This window comes from Cnephaeus nilssonii, assembly GCF_951640355.1.
Source record: "Cnephaeus nilssonii genome assembly, chromosome: 18".
NCBI lineage: Eukaryota > Metazoa > Chordata > Mammalia > Chiroptera > Vespertilionidae > Cnephaeus > Cnephaeus nilssonii.
In genome coordinates this window covers 10239807-10258983 of record NC_137089.1, presented here as the reverse complement: position 1 = coordinate 10258983, position 19177 = coordinate 10239807, and the positions used below count along the sequence as shown (strand labels likewise).

Below are 19177 nucleotides of genomic sequence, written 5' to 3'. Positions count from 1 at the left end.
CAGGTCTCTACAACTTAAGGAGAGACTGATGGGGTCCCTGAAGGTGGGGTGACCAGAGCGGGCTTCCTGGGCATGGTCGGAGGCCACTGATGCACTGGGGGCCGAGGGGGTGGCTGGACACCTGCCCACGTCCCAGGAGTCCCCCTGCCTCCACTTCTCTGTGTCCCCTCTGGCACCAGGTGAGGGCAGTCAGTCACACTACAGTTCACACACCTGAGGTCACAGCACTTGTAACACAGCACATGTTCCAATCTCCACGCACATCTGCAAGCTCTCCTCCCAATCCCTGCATCGAGGCTCAGTGAGACAGAGTGCGAACTCTGGAGTTTCAGTACAAAGGAAACCATTGTTTCCTTTGGTTGTTCAAGCTAAAACAGGACAGAACCGGCTCCAGGTACCCTGGCACAGTTAGAATTTCTCACAAGTAACCCTAAAAATAGAAACCGTGAAAGGCAACAAAAAACACTTAAAAATACGAAGTTTAGTCTTGCAAAAAAAAAAAAAAAGACCTGAATCTGATTAAGCCTCTAGATTCAGCTACCAATTTACAGAAAATATAGAGGACAAAGAAATCTGTTCAATTACATACAGGATGAAACCAGGAAAATCCAGCCCGTGGGAAAACCTACAGGACAAAAGAACTGGTTTCTTCAACAAGTAAACTGCAAAGGTGAGAGAGCTAGAGATAGAAGGGAATTATAAATTAAGAGAGACTTAAGAGGCATGCCAACAACTGTAAAAGGTGGGTACTGATTCAAATACATTTTCCTAATACAAAATTTAAGAACATTTAGTAATCCGAACTTTGATTAGATATTTGATAATGTTAAGGAATTATTGTTAATGCTTTTTCAAATGTGATAATGATATGGTGGTTGCATTAAACAAAAAAAGGCAATTTTTTCTTCTTTTAGAGATACATTCCGAAATATTACAGGTGGATCTGCTTCAAAATAATTTGGGGTGGACATAATGAGTAGGAAATAGAAGGAAACAAAACTGGCTGTGAGTTGGTAATTGTTGGAACTGAATAAATAATGGGTACATGAGGGGTCATCTACTCTATCTAGTTCTAAACATATTAGAAATTTTCAATGATTATAAAGGAGTGCAAATTAATCTTCTAGACCAAGTGAATAAAGAATCCTAAGCTTAAATGTAAAGACTCTTCTCCAAAATAATAAAATACCCAAGTTATGGAGGACAGTCGCAATGTGTAAGCGAGGTAAGCTCTCACTTCCCATTAGAGGTGAGGGAAGAGTCCGAGGACAATGGAACTGCAGGCCCAGCGCGCTGCCTGTCAAAGAGGGAGCTCACCCGGGTACCCAGGCGTGGCCTAGAGAGCCGGCCAGTGGGGCAGAATCTGCACGGTCAGATTACCTTCAAACCATCTCCCACGGCCTCTGAACTACATGCGGTACATAAATGGTTGCACAGGATGTGTATGCTATGGGCACTGTAGTTGCCCTTGTCGCTTGTGGCAGGCCTGGGATGCTCGGTATGTGTAGATGAATACCCGTTATAAGTAAAATGAATGCATGTATGAGGCACCTGCAGAGGGCTTCTGACCAGGACCCGCGAAGGGGACCCATTCTGCATGCCATGTGGTTCTGTGTATTTATTCTCAAACTTGAGACTGGTGACCATCCCTAGGTTATTACAAATAGAATATCCTATCTATGAATTTCTAAGAAACCTTGGTGCACAAGAGAGGTGTGTTTTTTCCCCCCAAAGAAACACCACGGGGAGTTTAGCTAACCCTTTGGGTAAGAAAAGTAATGACTTACCACGCAAAGAAGCCAAAGCACAACATAGAGTATCTGTGTCTTAGAGAAGAGATCTTGTCCAAATTTTATGCAAACAATAGCTTCCAGGAAAGCAATGACCCTGGTTAAACAAAGAACAAGAGGTTAAATACTAATTCACATCATCAGAGCATATACCTTCCCAGAAAAATGCATTATTCCATTAAAAAGTGCACAGGATTTGGTCATAAGATTTCCGCCCCAAACAGTGGTAGCAGGTCCCCCACAAAATGACACCTCACTGCACTTCCTTCCAACAGAAAATACAGCTGACGCCTGAACAATACGGGTTTGAACTGTGTGCGTCCACTTATATGTGGACTTTTTTCAATAAATACTGTAAATGTATTTTCCTTATGGTTTTCTTAGTAACACTTCCTTTTCTGTAGCTTACTTTAGTGTAAGAATGCATATACAATACATATAACATACAGATATGTGTTAACTGTTTATGTCATTGGAAAGCCTTCTGTTCAACAGCAGGTGACTAGTAGTTAAGTTTGGGGGGAGTTAAGAGTGATGTGCAAATTATCAACTTCAGGGGTTGATGCCCCTGATCCCCATGTTGGTCAATTGTGTGTGTGTGTGTGTGTATTATATATACTACACAATTATATATACACATACAAACATATATTTTATAAAAGGTTTATTTTACTATTACTCCACTCTTCTTTTTGTAAAGACTTTATTTTTTAGAGTAGTTTTGGGTTCACAGGAAAATTAAGAAGGTAGAGATTTCTCTTACACTGCCTGCCCCCCCCCCCCCGCCCCAGACGCACAGCCCCCACCCCACTGTCAACATCCTGCCCCAAAGTGGTACACGGGCTACAACCGATGAACCCACACTGACACGTCAGTATTATCTCAAGTCCACAGCTGACATTAGGCTCACTCCTGATATTGTTCCTTCTAGGGGTCTGGGCAAATGTGCAACGACACATCCACCACTACAGAATCATGCAGCGTAGTTTCCCGGCCGTAAGCATCCTTTGCCCTCTGCCCACTCATCCCTCTGCCCCTCCCCAGACACAATACAATATGTTTTACTTCTTCCTTCGCTCTAAGACTAAAATCTCAGCTCATCCATTTCCATAGCATCCAGCTCGGGGGCTGGTAGCCCAGGGTGGACAGCCACCACCTGTTGGAACCTCAAGGACAGGGAACCCCCTTCCTTTGCAGGAGGCCCACTCTGACGCTCAGCCTCTGGATGCTGGGAAGCCTTCCCTTGTCTCAGGCTGGTACCTGCCTACTTCTACCCGTGGGTCCTAACTGCCCTCCACGGCACACAGGCTGACTCTGAGCCGGCAAGTGAGTCTTCCAATAACTTAAAGGCAGCAATCACAGTCCCTCCAGCCTTCTAAGAATTTCTAGATTCAACATCCCCTACGTTTGCTGACAATATAAACTTTTTTATCCTCTCTTGATCTGTAAGCAATTTTGCTAAATACAAAAATGTTTCAAAAAACACTTCATGTTTTATTCTTTTAATTAAAACATCAAAGAAAAAAGCCACTCTTATGTTCTAATCTCCACTTACAAATATACAAATCAAACCTGTATTAAGGTTCAGAGCTCCAGGTAAGAATGGAGGAGGTGAGGGTGACACAGCTGCCTGCGATCCCAAAGACCGCTCAACACATACTGGTTTCAGACACGTCCGGGTTAGTGCTCCCCTCGAGGGCGGATCTGCAGTTGGGGCCTGGGCAGCTGCACGACACCCTCAAAGGGAAAGGGCCCGGAGGCCCTGGGTCCGCCTACCACCGGCAGATGGAGGCCACTGCAATCATCCAATGTGCGGGCGGCTCTGAACAGCCGGGAGCCTGCAACCAGAGCCACCTCGGCGAAACGGGAAATCTCCTGAATGTAGCTCTAGAGTTTGGGCCTGACTTTCCCCCTCACCCTCACCAAACAAGGTTTGGGAGTGGCTGGCCTGAGTCTGTGGAGACTACCCCAACCCCAACAAAGCACTGTTTTAGCTGAGGTACAGGAGGCTTTTGGGGTAGGTCTGAGTGTCCCGTGGTCCTGAGGTTTAGAGCGTGAGCTGACACTAGAGGGCAGCGAAGCTCTGGGTACTTCCAGGCTGCAGCCAGGGGCAGGGTGCCCGTGAGTGAACACACAAAGAATAGTTAACCTTTAGCGGGGACTTGGACACAAGGGAAAGGGTTAAGCCCAGAAAGAAGTGTGCCGTCTGCCCTTAGGTCAGACAGAAGGCCCTGAGTTTATTGTGAGGGATTTCTGGATATTTACTCCTGAGTCACCTTTAAAAGCACCGTGACCAGCAGACCAGATCTGTGTTTCTCACACGTCTGTGATATGAGACCCAGGGCAGAAACACACCTTTTATTGTGACCCAGTACACACACACACACACACACACACACACACACACACAGAAACAAACGTTTCACAAAGTACTCCATCCCCTTACGCTAACATTTTTCTTCCTATTTCGCTTTAAGCTGCAGGTCAGGACCTCACAGCTGACTTCATAATGGCCTGAACTTCTCAGTCACCAACTTCAGGAAGTGCTTTGCTCCTACGCTAAGGACTCTTGGCTAAGCCACCGTCCATGCATGTGGCCTTCTCAGTGGGGTGACCGCTTTTGAAAGACTGGGTGGGAAGGGGGGCAGTGGGGCGGCCTAGAGTGAGGGGAAGGGGCAGCGATGAGTCTTAGAGTCACATGGGTCTGCAGGGCCTCCCTAGGACTTAAACATGACCCACCTGGTGGCTGAACTGAGCGCTGCTGAGGGGCAGGAGTGGGAGAGGGCGGGCAGAGCTGTGGAGATGAGAGAGGCGCTACCCCAACAATCCCGTGGCCTCTCCAACCACCAGCACTGCCCCAGGGGGACCCCAATAAAGAACATCCTTTTGGAAGGTTAACGTGACTTCTGTTCAAGACTCAGCGGCTGCTGCTTTGGGGCCTGGGCCGGGTGGGAGCCTGTACTGGCCTGTCAGCTGGGACAGTGCGCCCTCTGGCCCCCTGTGTGTGCGGAGGAGTGGGGGGCGGGGAGGCCTCCTGAACTCAGTGCAAAATGAACTCTCTCTGACCTTTCCCAAACTGACCTACTGCGGTTTGAGGTTTGATGACATTCCGTCAGGGCTCCCTTTGGTGCCATCGCTCTCGAATTAACAAGTTGGGAAGCACATACACTCTGGGCGGAGGCTGGCCAGCGCTCACACGCAGCTCCCGTCTTTGGAGCCTGCCCTTCAGAGACGGGATGGGGACGAAGCCGGTCGGCAGAGCCGGGTAAAGAGCTCCTCGGTGCACGGAACAGGAAAGCAAGCAGGCGACTGCAGAGACTGGAAGCTCGGGGCTCAGAGTGTAAGCTCGGGGCTCAGAGTGTAAGCTCGGGGCGGGGGCGGGGGGGACCCTGAGGCTGCCCCCGCCTCCTGCACCGCACGGCACTGCCCACAGCAGCCCAGGAGGCTCTGGCGGGGCTCCAGGCAGGGGTGAGCCTCCCCTCCCCTCCCCCTGCACAGTGGAAGTGAGGCACGGATAAGGTGACCCAGCCTTTACACCATCGCACAAAGCCAGGAAGCGTTCCACAGTGAGTCCGTTCTGATTAGGGTGAGCACCAGCGCCTTTTTGGAGGAAGTGGTAGCCGGGTGGGTGGGGCCTCACCAGAAAGAACACTTCCACTGCCCTCCTGGAACTCTGACCTCCCAAGAACCCGGGCAGGGAGGGGGGCTGAGAAGAGGACCAAGTGGGAATACCCAGCACAGTTCCACTCACTTGTTCTGATGTACATTAGGGGTTGGGGCAGGATGTCATTTGAGGAAAGGGATTCAGCTGCTAAAAAAAATAACTGAAAAATAACCCACTACTGCCAGGAGCGTGGGGCTGTCGTGGAGGTGCCTCTGAGTGAGGGGGCAGGGAGGCAGGATGAAGGGGCACCATCCAGGAGGAGGGATGAGGGGGGTGCTGGGAGGGGGAGCTACCCCAGCAGCGTGAGCACCGAGGGCCTGAAACAGGGAGTGGCCTGGAGGGAAAGCGAGGTGAGGGTGGGAGGAGGCTGTGAAACTCGGTCACCAGGATCTGTGGAAAGGAGTAATTTTTCCCTACTATAGGTTTTCATCAAATATATGCTTTCACACTCAATTTAGAAGTTAGCATTTTGAATCTAAGTGACCTAAGGGACTGAATGTCACGTACAGATTTGCTGGATGTCTCTAGAACTTCAAATGCTAAATGGCACCTGAATTGTTCATAGTGTTTAAGCACCACTGACCTAGCATATTGAAGATGGTCTCACATTTCACATGGGGGGAGGGGTACTATAAATTAGATAACCTGTGGTTTCTTTCATCACTTAAATAATAGTAAATTCAGATGCAGCATTTGTATCCTTAACAAGACAATAAATTGTGACCATGTGGCTAAGTGTTAGTTCTCTTGGGGATAATGAACTTATACCTTGGCATATATCAAGCAGCTGTTTTGCAGGGTCTTTTTAAAAATATATATATTTCTTTTATTGATTTCAGAGAGGAAGGAAAAGGGAGTGAGAGAGATATAAACATCAATGATGAGAGAGAATCACTGATTGACTGCCTCTTGCATGTCCCCCACTGGGGATCAAGCCTGCAACCTGGGTATGTGCCCTTGATTGGAATCGAACCTGGGACCCCCCAGTCTGCAGGCCAACGCTCTATCCGCTGAGCCAAACCAGCTAGGGCTTTGCAGGGTCTTTTTGATGTGAAGTAACATAAAGTATAGGAAAGGCCATCACAAAATGATGTCCCAAACTTGTCATCAAATTCAGATGACATTGGAAAAATCCATTTTGTATCTAATTTATTTAATCAAATAAGGTATCTGAGTTCTAGGTGGGAGATACCTTTGATTTCCTAATATTTCTTTAAAAGCAGTTTCTATACCCTCTTTCTATAATTTGCCAATTAACTATTCTAATCTTAAATCAGAAAAGGTAATGTTAATAAAAGAAACCATATGCTATCGCCAATAAATCAACAAACAACAAGTGCTGGCGAGGATGTGGAGAAAAGGGAACCCTCATGCACTGTTGCTGGATTGCAAACTGGTGCACCCACCGTGGAAAGGCGTATGGAGGTTCCTCAAAAAATTAAAACTAGGACTGCCACATGACCCAGTAATTCTATCTCTGGGTATACATCCGAAGAAACCCAAAACACTAATTCGAAAAAATATGTGCACCTCTATGTTCATTGCAGCATTATTTACAATAGCCAAGGTATGGAAGCAACCCAAGTATCTATCAACAGACAAGTAGATAAAGATGATGTGATACATATACACAATGAAATACCACTTGGCCATAAAAAAGAATGAAATCTTAACATTTGTGACAATATGGATGGAGCTAGAAGGTATTAATTTTGCTAAGTGAAATAAGTCAGACAGAGAAAGACAAATACCATACAATTTCACTTATACGTGGAAGCTAAAGAACAAAATAAATAAACAAAACAGACTCACAGGCACAGAGAACAAACTGATGGTTCCCAGAGGGGAAGGGTGGGGACTGGGTGAAAAAGGTGAAGGGATTGAGAAGCACAGATTGACAGTTACAAAACAGTCAGAGGATATCAAGTACAGCTTGGGAATATAGTTAATAATACTGTGATAACTATGGTGCTAGGTGGGTACTAGACTTATCAAGGGGGATCACTTCGTAAATTATATAAATCCAGTGGTTCTCAACCTTTCTAATGCCTCGACCCTTTAATACAGTTCCTCATGTTGTGGTGACCCCCAACCATAAAATTATTTTCGTTGCTACTTCATAACTGTAATTTTGCTATCGTTTCTACTTCATAACTGTAATTTTGCTACTGTTAATGAATCGTAATGTAAATATCTGTGTTTTCCGATGGCCTTAGGCGACCCTGCTATCGGTTCTCAACCTGGGACCCACAGGTTGAGAATCGCTAGCAGGGTCGCCTAAGGCCATCGGAAAACACAGATATTTATATTATGATTCATTAACAGTAGCAAAATTACAGTTATGAAGTAGCAACGAAAGGTTGAGAACCACTGGATGTTATACAGCTGAAACTAATATAAAATAATATTGAATGTCAACTATAATTGAAAAATAAATGTAAAAAAATAAAACCAAACAAGCAAAAATATCTACTAAACATTTGGAAAAGTCAAATTTGAAGCTTTTAATCTACCTTAATTTAAAGGGATTATAAAGTAATTATCTAATTCACTGTATTTTATACTTTATCTTCTGAGAATAAAAAGAACTAAGGTTAAAAAAAACCCCTCCACAAATGAAAGCCATCTAAAAACATCAGCAAGCCTTCCTAGGAAAATTGCATTGAAAGGCATTCAACACAGGGTGAAGAAATAGCAAAAGCGATTTAGAGGCGTACGTGTTTTGTAAACCTCCACAGGGGCAGGTACTTACCCAAACACCCAGCACTGAGTCCCCACGCGCTTGCACTGCGTGTCGGTGAGGTAAGCGTAGTACTGTCTGAAAGGACAAAGGGGGAATTCACTGAGCTTCTGTAAGCCCAGCCAGTCAACATGGAATTAAGTTACTGTGACAGATGAATATCCAGATGTCCTGCCCTCTTCCATACACTCCAGCTGCCTGGTCTAGTTCTACTCAAGGAACTAGGAAGCTGGTGACTGTTGAAATGTTCCTGTGAGAGGTTAGGAGTTCGGGCTGGGTTGCAAGGAGGGGAGCCTGGTTTGAAGATGGTCTTGGTCCAGGGACAGGCTCCCAGAGCCTTGAGCCAAAGCAGCCCCAGTGGGTGCCTCAGTCCCCCTCTATGGAGGCGATTCTGAGAGTCACCTGCACTGTCATTAACTGTCTCCTCTGGCTCACTCCAGGCCAAGGTGGCTGCAGGTAACCAGGCAATAAACACAGATATTTTCTGGCTCTCAGAAACCAGAATGGCACCTCGCAGTCACTAAATGCCAATGATTTTGAATGTTATTGACAAGATTAAAACAGAAAAGTGGGTGGGCAATGATATAGAGTTGAAAGACTTAGAGCAGCACCTACCCAACAGAAATACAATACAAGCCACAAATGCAATTTAAAATTTTCCAATAGCCACATAAGAAATGGAAAAATGAAAGATGAAATTCACTTTCATAATCTATGTTATTTAACCCAATATATTGAAAACATGATAAAGAAATGCTCTATATTGTTTTTGTACTAAGTCTCCACACTCCGGGGTATTTTACATTACAGCACATTTCGATGTGGACTAGCCACATTCTAGTGCTCAACCCATGCCTTCAGAAGCTGCACCTGAACCAGGAGTTCATCATCGTTTTTGAGATAACAAACTTTGAGGATTTATGAAAGCCATCTATAAAGGCATATAAAACAAAGAATTTTGCATTAAACTTCAGGGGATTCTCTTATACCTAAAGCTCATCCACGAACTATCATCTCTTCACCCCAAAGACCCCGCTGAAGAAGTCTAGTGATAAAGAATTCAGGTCTTTGCCCAGCTGATGTTGTCTCAGTGGTTGAGCGTTGACCTATGAACCAGGAGGTCACGGTTCGAGTCCCGGTCAGGGCACATGCCCAGGTTGTGACCTCAATCCCCAGTGTAGGGCATGCAGGAGGCAGTTGATCAATGATTCTCTCTCATCATTAATGTTTCTGTCTCTCTCTCCCTCTCCCTTCCTCTCTGAAATCAATAAAAATACGTTAAAAATATTGAATGTCAACTATAATTAAAAAAATAACATCATCTATGACTTCAGATCTACCATAAAAACATTTGTATTTTTCAATAATCTCATTAAAAAGGAAACCTCAATATCACTGCTACTCATTTTTTTTTAATAGGCCTTGGAGATTATAAGGGGTTTGAAAATAATGTTGTGGTTTTGATTATTCACTTCTGTTACTGAGGTCTGAGCAAAACATTTTCTTCATATTATGAACATATAATTCTTTACAATGCTAGCTTCATGGAAAATCTGCTAGTTTGTGTGACCTCCCTATGCTAAACAGGAGAACACAAAGCAGGCTCACATGCTCGGTGACAGTGAGACTTATCCAGCATTACCTCACTGTGGGCGCCGTGATGCCACCAATAAAGAGAATCCTACACCAGCTCAGCGGATGACCGGCTTGGAACACAAAGATATGTTTCAAGAAGAAGGTGTTCAACTCCGTCAGCTGAAAAAGAAGGAGGCAGCAGTCAACCTGATACGTCATTCTAAGTCATAATCCTATATTCCCCTATGGGAAGTCTACAACTAAAAATAACTGCATGTTCAAAGCATTTCCAGAGAACACCTGGGGTCTCCCAAGGGTCGCTACTGAGACTTGTGACAGCCGGTACAACATGGGCATTGGCCAGCGGGGGGCAAGCGGGAGGTGCTGGGGTGCTAGGAGAAGCACCTGGGGCACCAGCTTCTTGTCATGCTTCCTGGTTCACACAGTTGTCAGGTGTGTGACCTGCTGGGATAGTCCCAGTTCCATTCCTGGTCGGGTCACATGCCTCAGTTGCGGGTTTGATCCCCAGTGGGGGGCATACAAGGAGGCAGCTGATCAATGATTCTCTCTCATCATTGATGTTTCTCTCTCTCTCTCTCCCCCTAAAATCAATGAAAACATATTTAAACAAATAAAATAAAATAAATTACCCAAAGTGGCAACAGCCTAGACACAATTTTAAAAATCACACACTGAATTTGAAACATAAAAAAAAGCCTTGCATTTGTTCCTCTGGTCCTGAAAATGATCTTTCTAAAAAGCAATCCAATGCCTAATTCATTGGGTGATGGATGCTTACTATGAGCAACTTTAGGGGACTTTTAATTTGTTCCTTATTTGTCATTCAAAGACTCAGATTTTAAAATGCCTTCATGATGAAACACCTAGCCGGTAAGCAATGTCAACTATCATCACCTCTAAATTCTTGGATAGAATTATTTTTTCCCCTAGTTCAGGGCATCTGAAAAGAAGAATACCTGCCAGATGATCATGAAAAGGTATATCCCGGCCACCCTCTGAAATGAAGACTTGGGGTCGAACCATCGAACGTAGGTCCAGCTGGCAGGCGTGAACTGCAGCACGGCTCTTTTGATTTTCCCAGTGGTGGTGTGGATGTCCCTGTAAGAAGAGAACAGCTCCAGTGAGATAAGAAAGGGGAAGAACAAAAACCCCAAAACAAGAAAAAACAAACAAACCAAAAAACCCTCTGCGTTGACCGTTTACAACCAGTGCCCCGCACAGAAGAGTCCTTTCTCCGTGAACTGGCTCCGCAACAAGAGCCCCTCTGCACAGGTGACGCCCTGGGGAGGTCCGGGATGACAGCCAGCAGAGCCCAGGCCCCGCAGAGCCAGGAGAGGCCTTGCTTGGTGACCGGCCGGCGAAGAAGCTGAGAGGCACTGGAGACCACCTTCTGGACCAGGCGGGAAGGAGGAGGGGGCCAGCCAGGATCCGATTCCCACCACTGTGTGCCTCCCAGACCGGGGCGTTTTAGTAAGAGAACATGCTCCATTTTCTCGCGGTCTCCCACGTCTTCACTTCACCCTGTTTCTCCCTCAGGTAAGTGAGCCGCGATTTTTAACCTTATTATTGATCCCAGAATTGATTTAATTAAACATGTCATATGCCCATGGCAGGAAGAGTCACATATTACAGATGAGAACATGTAGGCTCAGAGAGAGCAACTGGAGGACGCAGGCTCACTCTGCGAGCCCGGGAGCGGGTGTGCACGCCAGCCCTGCCTCGCTAGTGCGGGAGAGCCGAAACCCCGGTACGCAGCAGTGAACAGGGTTAACGCACATCAGGGATCTTTAAGTCTCAGACCGTGCTAAGTGCTGAAGGCACAAGTGCAAACGAGTCAGGCCTTTATTCCTTTGGAGGCTGGGGGGGGCGGGGGCAGTGGAAGGAAACCAGGTTTGCTCCTCATTCACTCACCTCCCCATCAACAAGCATGGAGTGAGAAAACCTTACGGCAAGCACATTCTCGACAAAAAAGCAACAGCAAAACAGAAACTATCCAAAATAAACAAGAACTATGAAGGACCTGTATTTTTAAAAAATGGCCAAACTTCGAAAAAAGATGTAGGGATAGTTGGGAATAAATAGAGAAATTTGGCATAATTGGGATCTGGAATACTTCACATAGTAAAGAAGTTGTTAATTCAACTTAAGGGAATCTATAGTTATTTGCACATTTCATAGAACTTTTTAAAAAGCACCAATGGTATTTTCTGTTGATTAGTTTGGTAACCCGACAAAATGATTCTCAAGTTGAATTTGAAGCATAAATATATGAAAATAGGGAAGCGTTATGTCAGGGTTTAAGGAGCCAGACAGTCTGACACAAATTCAGATTCAACCATTCGCTGGTTATACTATGTCCTTCAGCGAATTACTAAACCTAAGTCTCTGTATCGTCATCCCTAAAATGAGAAAAATGTAGTGTCTACCCTTCGGATTGATAGGCAGCTAAACTGCTTTATAGAGCTTGCTTGGAGCAGTATCCAGCACAGCTACGGTTTGTTACATTTATATGTACTATCTTAAATATATTAACAAGCATCCTTTCCAGTCATTGGCTAAAGAAGTAATTCTAAAATTTCTTATAATAAAAAGACTAAGCCATTAAAGAATTAGAAGAAAATACGGGTTAACATTAACCTAAACAAAAAGATTTAAAGCTTTTAAAGTTTAAATAACAAAATTACCACAAAATAAAATAAAAAGAGGATGACAAAATGGAAAATAAAGTCACAATTATGACAAATGTTAAAATCCTTAATCCAGAAAAAGTGCTAATGGAAGAGAAAAATCCAATAGAAATATACTAGAAATTTAATATCACACAATTTCATGTGTAATAAAATTGACAACGTTTAAAAATAAAATTCAAAGCAATAGTGAAATGAACAAATATTCATTAGTGTATACAGGTGAGAACATAAGTTGGAATATACTACTTGTAAGAATTTATGTTAAAAAAAATCAGATATGTGCACAAAGACACTTATTCAAAAATGTCCACTTTTTTTTTTTATAAAAGTGAAAAGTTTGAAATAACTAAATGCTCATAAAAGGGAATTGTTTAAATACCTTATGGTTTATCCATATGTTGGGATATGAAGAAACCCTTTTGAAATTACATTTTTTAAAAATTTAACTGTTGGAAAATGCTCATATTTTGTTATATAAATAAATGAAGTTTTAAACACACTAAAAACGACTATTTTCATTATCACTACCGCGTGCTTTCCCTCCTCATCAATGGCATGGTTCCTGCCAGTCAAACTGAGGAACAAGTTCAGAGAAGCAGGATAAAGAATGACGGGGTGTGCACTGTCCTCCACGGAGGCAGAGGAGGAACCCGCAACTTAAACTAGGCAGTCAGAGACAACTACCTGAAGACGTAACAAGTGAGCCAGGTCAGGAAAGTGAAGGCCCATGGGAACACAGGTCAAACCCAGGCCGACGGGAGTGTATACATGGCAGACCCAGGCAGGCGGGAGTCTATACATGGGCTCAGGGCACTCGGTACCCTGGAGGGTGTGAAGAAAGGTACCCTGCTGAGTCCACGGAAGCACACTTTGTCCTAAAGACCATGAGAAGCTGTCATAGGGGAATGACATGGTGAATGGGACAATCTTTAAAAAATCAGCCCAGCAATGGTGTGAGGAGGCTTTGAGGGGTTGGTTACCTTGGAGACAGGGGACTAATTAATCCAGCGATGGCAGCCTGAGGCACACAGGTAAAAAGGAGGCAGTTTTGAGAAAATCATAAATGACTTAGTACTTTCTGAATGAATGCCTGAAATTAGGTTTCTAATCATTTATGAGTTTCAATTACTAATGTGTAATTTACTTCTTGTCATCAAAGACCGTATCACAGGCTGCATCTACGACAGCAGTTCCGGTTCGCTGCGAAAGCTGTGACACTGTCCAGAGGCGCGGCTCACCTGAAGCTTGCCCAGTGGTAGGTCCTCATCTCTAAGAACCGGCAGACGACCATGCCCAGCCAGATGCCGCCGCCGTTGCACAGCAGGATGTCCAGGACCACCTGGTCCCACCAGCACTCAGCGAAATTAGGCAGCAGATGCATGAAGAAAAGCTGAGAACACAACAGACGACGGTGGTAAAATAAAATAAAAAAATGGAGTACCACACATACAGATAAATTTCCTTTTTAAAAAAATGTTTTTAACTTATTTCAGAGAGGAAGGGAAAGGGAGAGATAGAAATATTGATAACAGAGAATCATGAATTAACTGCCTCCTGCACACCTCCTACTGGGGATCGAGCCCACAATCCAGGCATGTGCCCTGACCAGGAATCCAACTGTGACCTCCTAGTTCATAAGTTAATGCTCAACCACTGAGCCACACCAGCCTGGCAAATTTCCTTTTAATAATACATGTTTTAGGAAAAGTTGTTGCTATGTCAGTTTTTCCTGATGTATTAAAAAAAAAAGTACGGTTTGTATTCTGGTTCTTGTTTTTTATATTGCGAATGGTTTGCAAACAGTACTGATGCAGACAGCTCATCTTTTGACAGAGGCCTTTAAAGAAATGATGGTCCCTCTTTACAAAATACTACTGATGAACTGCGCTGGCTAAGGGCAACACGACAAGGACTCAGGAGGGTAAAGGAGAGAAGTTCTCAGACCTGCCAACGAAGCACTGGCATAATACTCAAGATTAGCAGCTTGGTCATTGAAGCTGTGCATTTTAGAAATATTCCACTCCCTGTTTATTTGGGTAAAACAGGGAGGAAACTGTAAGCATAAAGTGAAAAAGATAGACCTTGAGGACATGATATACGGAACTGATAGCTTAAAGGGAAAGCTCATACTAACTGATTCCCAAAAATGATCATCTTTTATGAAACAGCGATGATGAGCAGGTGGTAAGACAAAATGAAATCAAGGTGCTTGATCTCAAGGGCAGGAGTCAGATGTTCATCTAGAACCACAAAACAGTGTAGGCTGTGCCAAGTGTTACCATGGTGACATAAAAGGAGCACAGTGGGGACGAGAGAGAGCCATCCTGAGAGATGGCAATTGCACAGGCTTCTGCAAGGAAGGTATACTGAAGTGGGATCATTAAGGCCAGAAACGACTGGCTTCGGGAGACAGAGATGGAGATGAGGCGTTTCAGAAAGGGGAACAGTACTGTCCAGGGTGGAACAGAAGTCTACTGCACAATGTTGTTCAAACCAAGGGCAGAACGCCCTGCCATGTGAAGGCCCGTTTTAAAGTCTGAAATTACAGAGAAACTGCCTGGGGTTCTCTAAGGAGGCAACCCCATAATTACAAAGTAATATAATTTCAAAGTAATAGAAGAGAATAGAATTACTCTGGAGTAATATAATAAATACTACCAAATAAAACTTCTCATGAAAGCATATCATGGACTAAAACATTACAAATGCACATGTATGAGGCACCTGCCTTCTTAACGTGCCTGCTGCCGAGAGGTACAAAGCAGCTCCGGCATGTGACGGCTGGGGCCTGCGCTCTGACCCAGGGGGTCACTACCCTGAGGCACATTCCCGGGCTTCCAGCCACGAGGTGGAGCATCAGCTCTTCCTCGCAGATGGGCAGACGGTGATGACACATTTGCTGAAACGAAGCGGCTGTGGGAGTGGCGTGGAGGACACCGCAGCCTGGGGAGCTTCCCTGGAGAGCCCTGCTCCTCTGGGTTAGGAGCAGGATAATGACTGGCTTGGAGAAGCATGCTGTGCACAGGGCCAAAATATGTTCTTGTGAATGAATAAGAGTAATAAAATAACTAAACAATAAACAAGTTCGTTCCCCAAATTTCATTTTGCTAATGGTTTTTCAAGAATATATCTCTTTCCATTCATTAAATGAGACAATACGTTTGATTACTGAGATGTAACGCTGTATCAGTAATTCATTCTTCAGCTACAATGCCCTAGTAATTCCTAAATACCACAATCCTATTTATTTCAAGCTGGAAACTCATTACTGGGTAAACTACCTATTTACTTCTAAGCAGATCTCATTAACCTTTATTTGTCTCACTTGGGATTTCAATTTCATTCTTTAGCTTTATTTCATTTGTGTGTTTTTTTAAATTTTTTATTTATTGATAGATTTTAGAGAGAAAGGAAGGGAGAGAGAGAAACATTGACTTGTTCTACTTATTTATCCACTTTCTATGAAGCATTCATTGGTTGCTTCTTGTATGTGCCCTGACCAGTGATCGAACCTGCAACCTTGGCGAATGGGGATGATGTTCTAAGCCAGTGGTCCGCAAACTCATTAGTCAACAGAGTCAAATATCAACAGTACAATGATTGAAATTTCTTTGGAGAGCCACATTTTTTAAACTTAAACTTCTTCTAACGCCACTTCTTCAAAATAGACTCGCCCAGGCCGTGGTATTTTGTGGAAGAGCCACACTCAAGGGGCCAAAGAACCACATGTGACTCGCAAGCCGCGGTTTGCCGACCACGGGTCTAAGCAACTGAGCTAGCTGGCCAGGGCTCATTTGTTTCTCTTTAAGATTTGTGACATAGAGGCACAGTTTAAGTTAGCAAGAAGCTAGTTTTTTCTCACAAAGCTGTAAAATATTCCTAAGGGGGTGTTTTCAATGCAGTTTTGTTCCCGACACTGGAGAATGGATACTTGACCGTGAACTGACGGACCAGCTTCTTCCTCCATATGAACTATCCACAGTGCAGGGTCCAGATGACGGCCTGCCCCCTTCTTACCTCGGTTAGCTCCCAGGTGATGCTGATGGTCCAGCAGAGACCATAACTGCGGATCAGTAAGGCCTTCATGGCCCAGCCCCAGAAATGTCCAAATGCAAATATATCGAAATGGCTGATAATCCTCTCCCAGGTGATAACATGGCAGTTCACAGCATACTCCTGTTTAAAGTAAAAAGGGGAATAATTAATGATACTCTAGAAATCAACTGGCTTCCAGGATTCTGATGTTAAATAGGAACTGATGTGACCTTAATAACTAATATATGTCCTGCCCAACAAAAATGTTTTAATAACTGAAGAATCTTAAAGAAATATGGATCAGCATTAATTAGAGTTTATAAATTAAATTGCTTTGCTTTGAACTGCAAAAGCTGGGTTAAAACGAGAAGCAAAATAATTTTACAAAGGCTTACACATGTTCAAGAAGGGGTATCACATATGCTATGTCACCTGACCACAGGGCAACTGTGTTAAGATCAGTAACAAAACATAAATAAAGCCCTAGCCGGTTTGGCTCAGTGGATAGAGTGTCAGCCTGCAGACTGAAGGGTCCTGGGTTCAATTCCAGTCAAGGGTACATGCCTGGGTTTCAGGCTCAATCCCCAGTAGGAGGTGTGCAGGAGGCAGCCGATTAATGATTCTCTCTCATCATTGATGTTTCTATCTCTCTCTCCCTCTCCATTCCTCTCTGAAATCAATAAAAAAATATTTTTTAAGAAGTCCAAGAAAATTGTGGGGGAAATATATCTGAGACATCTTTCTCCTAATCTCTAAGATTTCACAGACTTCAGTGAGCATGAAAGCACTTGTTGTTATTATTACCATTATTATTATTATTATTATTATTATTATTATAACTGTATAACTGAAGACTAGTCCAAAAGGCAAGTACAGGTTTTAGAGCCAAAGGGATCTAACCAATTTGTGCTCTGAGCAAAATACTTATCTATTTTAAGCTTCTATTTTCTCCTCAGAAAGATGGGGATATGACTGTCTGCCTTGCATGCGTGAGGCTTGTATAGATTCAATACAAAGCGCCCAGCCCAGTGCCTGGCAGAGTAGACAACCCCAATCAGCCCCTGCTATCACCCTCACCCCAACCGTCACAAATCATTATCATTAGAAGCTGTAAGTCACCCTGCACCATCCTCTTCCTTAGAGTCCAAACCCCCACAGACTGTTCTCCCGAGACTTTGAAGTCATTTCTGGCATTCCTATTCCTGCCTTTATGTCCTTTATAAACGTTAAAGATATAGTCGGGAAACACCATTCCGAAGGGTCTGACCAATCTCAACTGCAGTAGAAGGATGACTTCTCGGACCTTTTATTAAGTCCCTTCCTACTGTTTCTTGTTCGTTAAACAGGGTCTGTCTCTGGCCCAAATGCCTGACCTCCCTTTCTGAGCATCACCAGCTCTTTCTTCAAACTGTACCAAGTGTTAGGCACTGAGGGAGGGGGTGTGGAGCGAATGCATTACAGTATAAAATAGCCTCTGACACCAAAGCACAGAGCTTCAGCCAAGAATAAAGTTACGTTTTGTGATTTAGTGAAGCTAATGAATGCAATGGCCTACATCATGACAAGTGGCCCCTCTTGGCAGCAGGTGGGAAGGATCGTGGCGGAGGCTGGAGGTGACAGAGCAGGTGCAGTTCCACCACTGAGGACCTGAGTGTGCCAGGCGCCGTGCTAGGCCTCGTGGATAACGTTTCTTTAGTTCGCAGTCAACTCCCCAAATAGTGTGCTACCCAAAGTCCTACAGCTAACGAGTGATGGAGGCAGACACACCCAAGGCCGTCTGATGATCACGTTCACACGCTCCCTGCCAACCCCTTGGCTCCGAGAGGGTGAAGCCACGCCCCTCCCCAACCTGCCCAGAGACCTGTGTTTAGCTCTCTACTCAGGAGACACGGAGCAGGAGCCACTGGAATGTGCATGGGACTCCCTCCAACACCCAGGAGCCCAGCAATGCCCGGAGCCACTGACCACTACATACCATGATGTCCGCTTCCCTCGTGGCGTAGCGGAGATTTGGATCTAGCCAGTACATGATGGATTTCACCTGCTCGAAGTTCAGGAAGAGGAGGAAAACCAGGAAGAGGAAGTAGAGCACACTGAGTCCTGAGGGAGAGAAACAGTGTCACACTGAGGACAGACCTGGGTGTCGGATGCACAACACACATTACTCCCGAGTCACTTCCGGCCAAGCCGACACCGACCCTGTGCCACAGCGTGTCGAGACCCCCCAGCACAATCTGGTGCTTCCTTGGTGAGAGGCTCATGCACAGCCCTACTTCAGACCGAGAGGTCAGCAACACTTGTTGAGAAAAGTATGCGGAAGCCGAGACTTGAAGGACTGGCAGAGAGAGGGGTGGGTGGGAGTGGAGGGGTGAGCGCAGCTTTCAGGCCCAGAAAGGTTGCAGGTAGGTGTCTGGACAGAGAAGTGTCTGGAAGCCGGCATGTGGCTGGGGTGCCAGCAGCGAGGGGAAGGGGTGCGGTGGCCCTGAAGTGACAGCCTGGGGGCCATGGCAAAGGTTTCAGATTTTGTCGTACGTGAAACAAGGAGCACTTGACGGGGTTTCAGTGGGGAAATAAGATGATGTAGGTAACGTTTACGAGGCTGACTCTGGCCACTGTGTGGAGAGGGGGTGCAGGTGGGCGAGGCCGGCATAGATAGTTGGGG

General features: G+C 44.9%; 1 protein-coding gene across 6 annotated transcripts in view; it reads right to left on the bottom strand.

Moving 5' to 3' along the window:
- The window catches only part of PTDSS1 (phosphatidylserine synthase 1), a 50025-nt gene that overhangs the window by 9135 nt on the left and 21713 nt on the right, over positions 1 to 19177 (bottom strand). For all 6 annotated transcript variants that reach the window (XM_079796487.1, XM_079796488.1, XM_079796489.1 and 3 more), the window contains 7 exons: positions 18491 to 18615; positions 16498 to 16656; positions 13719 to 13870; positions 10747 to 10888; positions 9837 to 9949; positions 8207 to 8272; positions 1788 to 1887 (listed from right to left, as the gene is read on the bottom strand). In XM_079796487.1, the coding sequence (XP_079652613.1) occupies positions 1788 to 1887; positions 8207 to 8272; positions 9837 to 9949; positions 10747 to 10888; positions 13719 to 13870; positions 16498 to 16656; positions 18491 to 18615 (857 nt within the window). The remainder of the gene's footprint in view (positions 1 to 1787; positions 1888 to 8206; positions 8273 to 9836; positions 9950 to 10746; positions 10889 to 13718; positions 13871 to 16497; positions 16657 to 18490; positions 18616 to 19177) is intronic.